This window comes from Coloeus monedula (assembly GCF_965178545.1).
Source record: "Coloeus monedula genome assembly, chromosome: 11".
In the NCBI taxonomy this organism is placed as follows: domain Eukaryota; kingdom Metazoa; phylum Chordata; class Aves; order Passeriformes; family Corvidae; genus Coloeus; species Coloeus monedula.
The window spans coordinates 1287283-1298300 of NC_138791.1; the positions used below are offsets into that span (position 1 = coordinate 1287283).

Genomic DNA, 11018 nt, shown 5'->3' on the forward strand with positions numbered 1-11018 from the left:
AATGGAGCAGACTCTCCTAAGGAATTTGGAGCAGTTCCCAACTTCTGTCTCGGCTGAGGAGAGGCACCAAGGGAACAAAGCACAGCCTGCTGACCCCTTAGGGTTTGTCAGCTGCCAGCTCTGCCTGGAACAGCTTGGCTTTCTCAACTGGTGCACAAATGGGCAACAGTGACCATTCCATCCCCTTACTCACACTTACATTGAGTTACTTTTCTAATAACTGGGCAATGAGTTGCACCTTTTATTTCAGGAATTATTAGGAGAGAGGTCTAGGGGCCACTTGTTCTCTTGCATATCCAGGGAATCTTAACAGTTTGAATTTATAGGATAGTAACATGTTTTCTGAAGTCTGTGTGTGATATATGTTTCTACACCATTATGGCTTGTTTCAGTTCCCAGTGGTACTAGGAGAAGAGGTTAAGAAATACCAGTGAGGGTACAAAGCAGACAGAGCCAGGCTTTTCTCAGCCAGGACAGGGCAAGGGGAGCACGCAGCAGTGGAACACAGGAAATGCTGTCTGACAGCAGCTTTTACTGGGGGGGCTGTTGAACACAGATTACAGGAGGTTGTGCAGTCTCCATCTGGGGAGATGCCCAAGAGCTGCTTGCACATGCTCCTGGCCAGCTGGCTCTGGGCAGCCCAGCTCGAGTGGGAGGCTGGACTGGACAGCATCCAGAGGCTCCTTTAAACCTGTGAGATGTAGATACTGATCATAACAGCTCCACGTGTTAGTCCTGGCATGTGGCTAAATGCAAATGGCTCATAAAGGAAGCTCTGGATACTTGCATAGTAAGAACCTTTTTAGATTATTTTTATAGAGGAATCATAAAAAGCAATTTAATTTTCCTTCTCACTGCTGATGTTTTTCCAGGTGTGCCCCATCTCCTACCTCAGGATCTCCATGAGGCCCGTTCTGCTCACTCAGAACAAAGAGGCACTGCTGGCTCTGCCGCTGGGTGTGACACTGACATTTACAGTCCATTTTCATGACAACTCTGGAGATACTTTCCATTCACATAATGCTGTGCTCGACTTTGCCACCAACAGGTGGGTATCTGTCACGGGTGGTTAATTACAGAGAACAAAAAAAGGCCAAACGCACATAGAACAAAGATTGTTCCAAAGATATCAAGTGAAGGTACAGCTTGGGCTGGGATTAGAAAAGCAAGGGTTTTGTTTCTGTGGCCTTCAGAGGCAGTAGCAGGAAGAAGAGTTCCAGTTAGCAATCGATATTCCCTAGCCATGGAAAGCTGCCCAGATAAGCACGATCCCAGTGGGGCCTGCAGGAGTTGTGCTGTGCTCTCAGTGACTCTGAATCATCCCCCTGCACGCAGCAGTGGCCCAGAGAAACAACTGATCCATCAGCATCTGCCTCTCCCAGTGCTGGGTTCCAGTGACTCACTGAGGGCTTATGTAAGGTGGCGAATGTTCTGGATCAGGGGCTGTCTCCTCAGATAGGCTTGTACAGCCTTCCCACAGCAGGAACAAGCCTCAAAAGGCTTTTTGGTCTCTGCCTCACAGAAGAAGTGTCGTAAACCAGCCTCCTGTGGTCTTCAGTAAAATATCACTGATGCTGTTACTGTAACATGGCTTGTTTTGTGCAGAGCACCTTGCACTTACAACACACTGATCACGATGAAAAAGGAAAAAGGGGTTGAATCCAAGATTTTCTCTTCTCTTACCTCAGTGAGGAAATTTCTGTGGCTTCCACGCACCCCTGAGCTAACCCTGCCCTGCCTTGCACTGCAAAGCTGCTCCAGCACAGAGCTCATTATGGCCCTAGAGAGGCACTGCTGGCAGCCTGGGCTGCAGCACTGTGGGGACCCAGCTGTGCTGCTGCCAGTGTCATGCAGTGTCCCTGCCTGGTGACAGTCCGTGCCGGCTGCTCCGTGTGTTGCTGTGTTTGGGAGTGCTGAATCTGGGTAAATACCAGAACTGGCAATCCAATGGCATTGTTATCTCTGGGAAGTTGCTTATTGGTGTTCCAATTTCTTGGCTTTCTAGCTCCCTTGAGACAAGGGAAAAGAGACAGATTATGTCATTCTAAAGCTCTAGAATTCTTACCGTTAAGAAGTAGTTTTCATGCATAATTATGATTTCAGTATTTCCTTGGCATAGTGGTGAACTGAGAACCGAAATTTGCCTCAGTGGCACCTAAATAATTTTTATAATTTCCTTACTTCGTTGGACTTTGTTAGATGACTGTTGCTGAAAACAAGCAGTCAGCTGTCTGAAAGGGGTGTGACACCTCTCCTGCTGGAGAGATAATGACATTACCAAGCCTGCCTTCACACAGCAGCACTTCTTTTTGCGTGCAGAGACGACTTCGTGCAGATCGCCAAGGGAGCCACCAACGACACCTTTGTGATCCGGACCGTGAACGTGGGGCTGACCCTGCTCAGGGTGTGGGATGCAGAGCACAGTGGCACTGCAGACTACATCCCACTGCCTGTCCAACATGCCATTTTCCCAGAGCTCCCAGGTGTGGTGGTGGGGGATGTCCTCTGCCTGAGGACCTCGCTGACAGCCCAGGAAGGTGAGTGGCCTCCAGCTGTGTGGGTTAGCAGCTATTCCCTGGGACAGCAGCATGACTCTGGCTCATTCTCAGCAAAACTAAATGCATAATTGATCATGTTTGTTCAGAACCAAATGTCACTGTTCTTGTTAATGATAAAAATAGGTTTGATCAACTCCTCTAATTTTAATTGCACCGTGCAATATGTCTCTTGTACTGAATTTCTGACTGCATACTTCAGACATTTCTATTCCATTAGCTGGAAAGGCTTGTTTCTGTGGGACTCCTGCAGAGTCAGGACTGCCTTCACTCACTGTGTTTCTTGGTATTAATGGGCTTTTGTCAGAATAACTGCAGGTCAGTTTGGTTTTGGGCTGCCAGCCTTCCACCACGAGCCCCTAGAGTGTGGTTTCTGTGCATCCCCTGTGCCACCTGGCAGTGGCACATGCAGACACCAGCATGATTCCTGGGCAGTGGCACTCAACAAACACCACTCTGGTGTCTGTGCACTGGGAGGTGTGTGCCCTGCCTGGCACTGGCACTCACAGGCACCACTCTGGTGTCTGTGCACTGGGAGGTGTGTGCCCTGCCTGGCACTGGCACTCACAGGCACCGGGGTGCCCAGGAAATGCTGCAGTTGGCAGCAGGGTGTTGAGCAGTGCCCCCATGCTGTCTTCCAGGCCTGCTGGGCGTGTGGAGCTCCTCCTCAAGTGCTCTTCTCATGGACTCCAAGACTGGCGTGGCCCTGGCAAGGGACTCTGGGATGGTCACTGTCTACTATGAGATCCCTGGGTTACTGAAAACCTACAGAGAGGTGAGGCACTGTTCAGTTGCTGCAGAGGTTGGTTTGTTTGGGGTGGACCCTCACCAAACTGTATTCTATGGGATTTTTCTTTTGGTACAAATACTTAGAAATGTTCTTTTAGGAATGCAAGTGGTTGGAAAGTATTTGGTATGTGTCCAAAAACATCACGGGTTTTTTTAAACATCTGGACTCAGGAGGAAAATGTAGCAAAACAGTTTTGATTTTTCACCTTTACTGTTCTTATATTGTACATTTTGATTCCTTTGTTGGCTAAGTTGTTCCCAGGTGCTAACCAATTTTTGATAATGGCTGCTTTTATGAATGAAGCTTCACTGCAGGTTGAGATGCCAGCAAGAACTTTCTGAAGTGTTGTGCCATGCATCACTGATCAGAAGTACTCCATTAAATTATTTTGTTTATCTGCAATGCAATCGTACTGTTGACACAATTCATTGCATCAGCCAGCATAAGCACTAGACATTCCTTTAAAATTAAATTTAGACATAGAGCTTTATGCATGTTAACTTCTGGGTGTTGGGTAGGAAGACAAAATGTTTTTGCTAGCTTAAATTGCTCGTAAAGGCAGTTTCTAATATTAGAGAAATGTGGGATTTCAGAGAAAAACATGACCTCGTGGAGTCTTTCACAACCAATCCAGTCTGGTTTTGCTGTAATTTTTGGTAACAGTGTGCTTCATCCTTTTTTTCAGATCATGATTAGTGCACCTCAGAGGACCACAGCAATGCATGCCAGTGGCATGCAAACAAGCTTGCAGGGAGCGGCAGCCTCCAAAGTCATAGTTTCAATTGGGGAAACAAATAAAAATTTGAAAGGTATGATAAAAAATATTTATGCTTATGGTTTATTGTGTGTTTATGGATTCACGATAGGTGGCTTTGGTTTGTGTTATGGGGTTTTTGTTGTTTAAAGGTTTGTGAAACTGGGATAACAAGATCCCCAGGAACCTCAAGCGGCTTTGCAGAGTCCCAGGAGCTCTAGAAGCCATGGGACAGAATTTGGAAGGTGTTCTGAGGCACTATTAATACTTCACAACTAATAAGATCAGTAGATTTCAATAGAAGTACCATTTTTGATCATATAAATAACAGTTAATGGGCAGTCAGCTAATTGCTTATATGTTTAATTGCAATGCCTTCTTGGAGTTGTTACATTTTCTTACTTAGTTACCATCCTTAAATCTTTCACAGAACTTATCAGTGATTAGAATCAATACAAAGATGAAGCATCATAATGTGTCCTCTATTTAATAAGCTGTATTTTGTGTGATTATAGATCATTTTAGCTTCTAGCTTAACAATTAGCACTTGTTCCAATAGTATTTTATTTTGCCATAAGTAAATTATTAGCCTACCAGAAAATCATCTTGCCAGATACTAAAATCTAAATCAAGGCTTCCAGCATCATATAAGTTATTCAAGAGACATCCGAGCTGAAAATTCTCTCCAGCTTATTCTTTCCTGTAAATAAATTATTCCTGTCAAGAAAACCCCACAACATATAAAATTTTCATTGCTGTCTCTTTGGGATTAGACCTGAGCAAGGACAGCTGTCTGTGATTTCCAATTATTTAAGATCTTCATAACCTTGTGAAACTATTTCAGAAGGTGGTAGAATAACCCAATAGTACAAGCCATGATTTTGCTTTTAATTAATTAAGATTAATTAGTTACAATTATGTTCTGTAATTAATTAGAGATTGGTTTTTTCCTTCCCCCTAGGGGAGTGTTCTCCTGCTCAGACCGAAGCCATTGCTGAGTTACAACCCCAGTCCATTATCAGTTGCCATCTCGATTTCAACAGCGATGTCTTTGACTTCCCAGCACAGGATATTTTTGTGGCAGAACCTGGATTTGATGCAGTTTCAGGTAAGATGTGACAAGCTGCCACACTGCAGACAAACACAGGCATCATAGGTTGGGTTGGAGGGACCTTCAAGCCCAGTCAGCAGGGACACCTTCCACTATCCCAGGCTGCTCCAAGCCCCTGGCCTTGGACACTTGCAGGGATCCAGGAGCAGCCACAGCTTCTCTGGGCACCCTGTGCCAGGGCCTGCCCACCCTCACAGGGAGGAATTTCTTCTTAACATCTAATCTAAACCTCCTCTTCCTTCTGAAGCCTCTGAGCCTGTGTAGGACCTCAGGCCTCAGTGAGTTGTTCACATGGGCACTTCTTGTTTCAGTAGGGTTTTCTGCCTGTGACAAAACCTTGTGTTGGTTTTCAGAGAAAGCCAGAAGTCAGTCGCAGCCCATTTCGTGTTTTTCAGAGTTTTTGTAGTAAGTCAAAGTAACAAAGGAGCACTCAGGTGACAAATATTCCAAAAGTGGGATGTACCCCCAAAACATCATGAATGGGGTCTTAAAAGGGGGGGAAATTGCCAGATACTGTGGAGGTGGAAATAAAATTGTGCAAGTCTACATAATGTGTTAATGCTTCAAAAGTATAATGTGGTTTAGAACAGAGCCAAACCACCACGGGCTGTACGTAAAGAACATTAATTATCTGTTAGATTCAACCCTGCACTCATTGTGTAAACCCTATTCTATCCTGCATGTGTGTCTGTTACTTAGGGGAAGAAAATAAGGGGAAAACATGCACATGGCAAGTTCTCCTTGTTACTGATGCTTTTTATCTTCTATTCTCAGGGAAGTTTTTACTACCTCTGCTGCTAATAACAGATTAATTGGTCCCATATGAGACTAGAAACATGGTGAATATATAACTTTTAAAGGAGCTTTTATAAATAAACTACCATCTTCACAGACTTGATGATGGTGATGGTAGCTAGCTAAAATTTTAACACTAGTTGAAAAGAATATGAAATAGGATGTTCAGTCTTGTTTTCAGTAAAGCCTTTCAATATTAGCATAAATGTTATGTTCAAAGTGGAACTGAGTGTCACTGGCATATTAAAATAAAATGTGACTGGAAGTTACCAGCTTAGTGTTTTTTTCATGATGTTCAGTTTGGGACAAGGAATAATTCTGTAGTTGTGGTGCTGGGATTGTGATGTTTGCCTATAGACTCACTGTCCCGATCATCCACCCTCTACACACTCCTCATCATGCTGCTGCTTGAGTTTTACCACTTTCTTAGCTTTTCTCTAAAGATGTCCCAGAGATCTCGCTGTGCATGGAAAAGAACCCTTAAAGGTGAGCAATTAATAGCCCAAGCTGTCTTGTTCCTGCAGGACACTACACGTGCTCCATCAGGATGCACAACCTCACTGACAAGCAGCTGAAGCACCTGAGCAGGAGCAAAGCCATGCTGAGGGTCACGGCCTCGGTGCGGGGCAGCGCCGTGCCCGGGGAGCAGCTGGGCACAGAGGTGCCCTTCAGCCGCTGGTTCTATGCTGACCAGGCTGAGATGCTGCTGAGCAACCAGGACGTGAGCTCTGTCCTGAAAATCTTTGGTGCCAGTGAAATCCTGGATAGCCTGGAGGTGAGTGCGTTGCCAGAAAGTGTCTCAGCACAGCTGAAAGCATTTTGAACTGTCACATGCAGCTTTCTAATGCAAGGCACTCCCTGCCATCTTTACCATGTCAAGATTTGTTCCTGAGATGATTTGGAAATACTCATCTTGGAATGTGTTCTTCCTCAGTGTCCACTTTTCACAGAATGGTTTGGGTTGGAAGGGACCCTAAAGCTCATCCTGTCCCAATGTGCTGCCATGGGCAGGGACGCCACTCACTCACTGGGTCAGGTTGCTCAGGGGCCCATCCAGCCTGGCCCTGGGGTTTTGGGGTAGTACAGGTGTGTCAGGCTCACCTGGGTGTGCAGCCTGGCATGTGTGAACCAGCTCATGGGTCAGGAAGCAGAAACTCACCTGACCCCTGTGGCAGGGGGAGGTTCTTGCCCAAATATGTGTGTGAGTGACTGCCCATGGTTCACACAGCTCTGTAAGGGCCCTTGGATTTTGGCTGTGTGGGGTTAGCCCAGACCTGTGGAAAGGGCAGGTAAGAGGGTTATTCACCCTTGGCAATAACCAGGGAGAAATGCTGCAGGTGGCACTGTAAAGGTACACCTGACTCCTCTTGAGGGGTGAATTGCTCGGTGTTTGTGTGAAATCACCCACTGCTGGCACCTGGCGTGGAAGGTGGAGATGTGCTGTGCTGTCCCAAGCAGTCTGGTTCAGGCTGCCTGTTCCCTCTGCAGGTGAAGTGTGAGTCTCCAGCAGTGAAGGTGTTGGAGAAGGAGAAGTCCCATGGGCTGCCCAGTTACGTGGTGTACACTGTGAGCCTGGCTGATCCCAGAGTTCCCAGCCAGGGCTCCCTGTCCACCACTCTGACTGTCTCCAGTCCCATGACGGACCAGTCCATCTCTATCCCAGTGACAGTGATCTACCTGAGTGACAGAACCACTGCACCAGTGAGATGTAAGTTTATCTCTGCACTCCATATGCCAGATGAAACCTTTAGCTTCTACTGGTGTTCACGAGGTTATAAACTTCAGTGTGGCAGCTGACATTACCAGTGACATACATGTGAGCAGCTCTCTCTGGCCAGAAGCCTGGAATACATTTACTCATTGTGACTGAAGTTGAACATATTTTTCTTGGGGTCAGCCTAAAATACTCCAAGTTGGCATAACTATACCAGTGCTGTAGTGTCTGAAAGGAATTTTTCTTGTTGTTTACTCCCAAGCATGCCGTGCTATTTTGAAAACAGGTTAGCATTTTGGGGCTGAGAAAGTAAAGAACTCACTTAAGTCATTGTAAATAGAATCACAGAATTCCAGAAGGGTCTAGGCTGAAGGAACCTTGAAGCTCATCTCTTAAACTGTGGGCAGGGACATTTGACTAGACCAGTTTGCTCCAAGCCCCATCCAGCCTGGCCTTGAAGACTTCCAGGGATGAACAGCCACAACCTCAATCAACATTTTAAGCTGTTACTGGCAAATTTTGAAGATTGCACTGGAAATAGTCCCTAGAATCAAAGTTGTGTTACCTAAGTTGATTACACTTATTTGCTATAAATTAAGGTTTTGGTTATTTCAGTTTAAGAACTGTTAACTCTTGAATCAGATTGCTTTTTTAACTCAATATTGCCTTCTCTTAATCAATTCTGCAGATGAAGCCACTCTCTTCCAGCAGTTTGTTGAGTCTTACCAGGTGATGATCTTCACACTTTTTGCACTCTTAGCAGGGACAGCTGTTATGATCATAGGTAAGAGAAGGAAAGATTGTGCAAGTATTTTTTTTCCATAGCTTCTTACAATGTGTTAGCTCTAAGTTAAAAGGGAGTAATTGCCATGTGAAATGATTTTGGTTTGGTGTTCAACTGTCTTGCAGCCTACCATGCATTTTTCTCGCCGAATGGACAGCACAATCAGCCAGTAATTCACTCAAGGACAAGTCTTCAGCACACCCCTAACAGTAAGCAGTTGTCACTGAGTTAGAAGCTAATTAATTGATTAATGTGGCCATTGCACTGGAATTGAATGTAGGAGGGTCTGTAATCAAGACTGGCAATGAAAAATAATTCACATTCTTACGGATGTGTTTAAGTTACGGTGAGCTACAGGCCTGGTTGTAAACACGTGCCTGATGCTTCAGATAAAAGAAGGCAAATCCAGGTGAATGTCACTTGCTGAGGGGAAATGTATTAAACAGTCCTGAACAGGAAGACCTACAAACTTGTAAGATACCTTTTCAAGAGGCAATAAGCTAAAGGGATGACTTCACTTTGAATGGGTCATTAGATTCACTGCCAGTGTTCCGCAGGTATCAACAGCAGTTACTCGTTTGTTTCTTCCTTCTCCCACCATTCCTGAGCCTGACTGTTGTTTTCTCCTTCCCACGTTTCAGGTTCCATTGTGTCACCTGCACATTCCTTCAGCTCCCAGTCCTCGAGCAGGCAGACGAGCCCCTCAGCCACGCTCTGGAGCACGGGTTATGCCTCTCGGTAGAGGCAGCAGGGACTGCTCATGCTGGCAAATAAAAATGAAACAACTCAGTGCCTTAGTAAATTCAACAACTTCAGCAGTTGTGATGTAATTCACGTTTGCTCTGGAATACAACTAGGTCCTTAATTTATTTATTTTTTTTAATATTTAGGGCTCTTTGAATTTATTTTTTTATGTCAGCGCTTCAGTTCTCAGAACCTTGTTTTATCTCTTGTTTTTTGCTGCCTGCACAAAAAGCAATGTTTATGCTAATTTGGCTTTCTTGCACTCTTCAAGCAACTAGAAGTTATATCTAAGTTAGAGTGATAACAGTTTTTTAATTTACTTTTTGTAAAACTTAGATTTCTTTTTAATGAACTTTTTGTAAAAGGGAAATTAGAAAAACAGGTGAAATATGAGCCAAAAATTTGAAGGATTGTATATTTCAAAGAACTAGTTTTTGTTTTGCGTTCCAAAATCTCAGGAATGTATTGCACTGATAAGTGTTCTTATGTTTAGCCTTACACTGGGATTCATCAGCACAATATGCTGGTTTAGCATGAGGAATGCTGGAACAACTGTGAATAATCTGGAGGTTTTTTACAACAACAATAATAAAAAAAAAAAAAGAAACCCAAAACTTAGTGTGGCTTCCTTTGGGTACAACTGCAGTATTCCTTGGTACTGTAAGCACTTTTTTGAACTGGTAATGTGAAAGCATGTGCCTTCTAAGTGGACCTTTCTTCTGGTAGGAATCCTTTTTTGTGAGGATACAATCCCATCCCAGTCACTTTTATTTGTGTGCAGGGTTTTGCAGCTATCTGATAAGGCTTTTGTTTACATATAACAAGGATCCCAGTTTTAACTGTGAATTCTATTCTGGCTCTCTGAACTCTCCTAAGGACCATAAGGAAAGTGAAATAACAAAATACTTCATGCAAAATACTTTGTGTGCAGAACTATGCAGGCAAATAGATGAATGGAATGCAGACCCAGTGCATGGCGTAGAGTTTTGGTTTCACACAGTGTTACAAAAAAAGGATTGTTACGTGTAATTGTATTGAGTCTTGTTGAACTTACTGCCTAGTTTTGGAGAAACTGTGCCTTAAGTGCTAGTACTATTTAAAATGGTCAGTTTGGATGTAGATAATCAGTTGAATCTGTATTAAAGCTTTTTAAGATTCCTTTATTTTGCCATTGATGAATTTTCTTGTGGTTTGGCTGTTCAGAATCTAGCACTGGACTGTATTATTTGAATCTGTATTATTTAATAAAGCTTTTTAAGATTATTTTGCTGTTGATGAATTTTCTTGTGGTTTGGCTGTTCAGAATTTAGCACTGGGCTTTTATTTGAACTTCACTTCCTACAGCCCCTCACTGTTTGCAATCATGATTTTCCAATCTTAATTTTCACTTTTGTTGACAATGTAATATTTTTAATTATTTTGACAGTTTTTCAACTAGTATTTGTTGTCAGCGATTTTTCCCAGTTTTCACTAAGCATTTTCAATTCCTGCTGAAATCAGTGATGGCTGTAGAAGCAGCTCTTAATTATCCAGGTTTGTTCAAACTTCCCATTTTGTTCATTTGGGTTTTAAAGGACAGATGTGATCGCTTTCCACTTCCATTCAGCAAGAAACCAAAGGGCTATGAATATCTCAGTGCTACTGTGATAAGCACTTCAGAAATGCTTGAAGGAGAGACTTTACTCTCCTGTTGCTTCTCTTTCCCATTCAGCAGTCTGGCACTGAATGTTCTGAAAAACAAACTGCTCCAAGTGGTGGGAGTACTTTGGCA

The 11018-nt window shown here is 43.8% G+C and overlaps 1 protein-coding gene across 1 annotated transcript in view; it reads left to right on the top strand.

The window, feature by feature from the left end:
• Positions 1–9245, top strand: part of NUP210 (nucleoporin 210) — a gene marked incomplete at both ends in the record, with an annotated part of 50085 nt that extends 40840 nt beyond the window's left edge. The window contains 10 exons of the mRNA XM_082288542.1: positions 873–1048; positions 2320–2537; positions 3197–3330; positions 4031–4154; positions 5061–5207; positions 6530–6780; positions 7494–7713; positions 8408–8503; positions 8629–8712; positions 9145–9245. Of these exons, the coding sequence (XP_082144668.1) occupies positions 873–1048; positions 2320–2537; positions 3197–3330; positions 4031–4154; positions 5061–5207; positions 6530–6780; positions 7494–7713; positions 8408–8503; positions 8629–8712; positions 9145–9245 (1551 nt within the window). The remainder of the gene's footprint in view (positions 1–872; positions 1049–2319; positions 2538–3196; positions 3331–4030; positions 4155–5060; positions 5208–6529; positions 6781–7493; positions 7714–8407; positions 8504–8628; positions 8713–9144) is intronic.
• Between the last annotated feature and the right edge of the window lie 1773 nt (positions 9246–11018).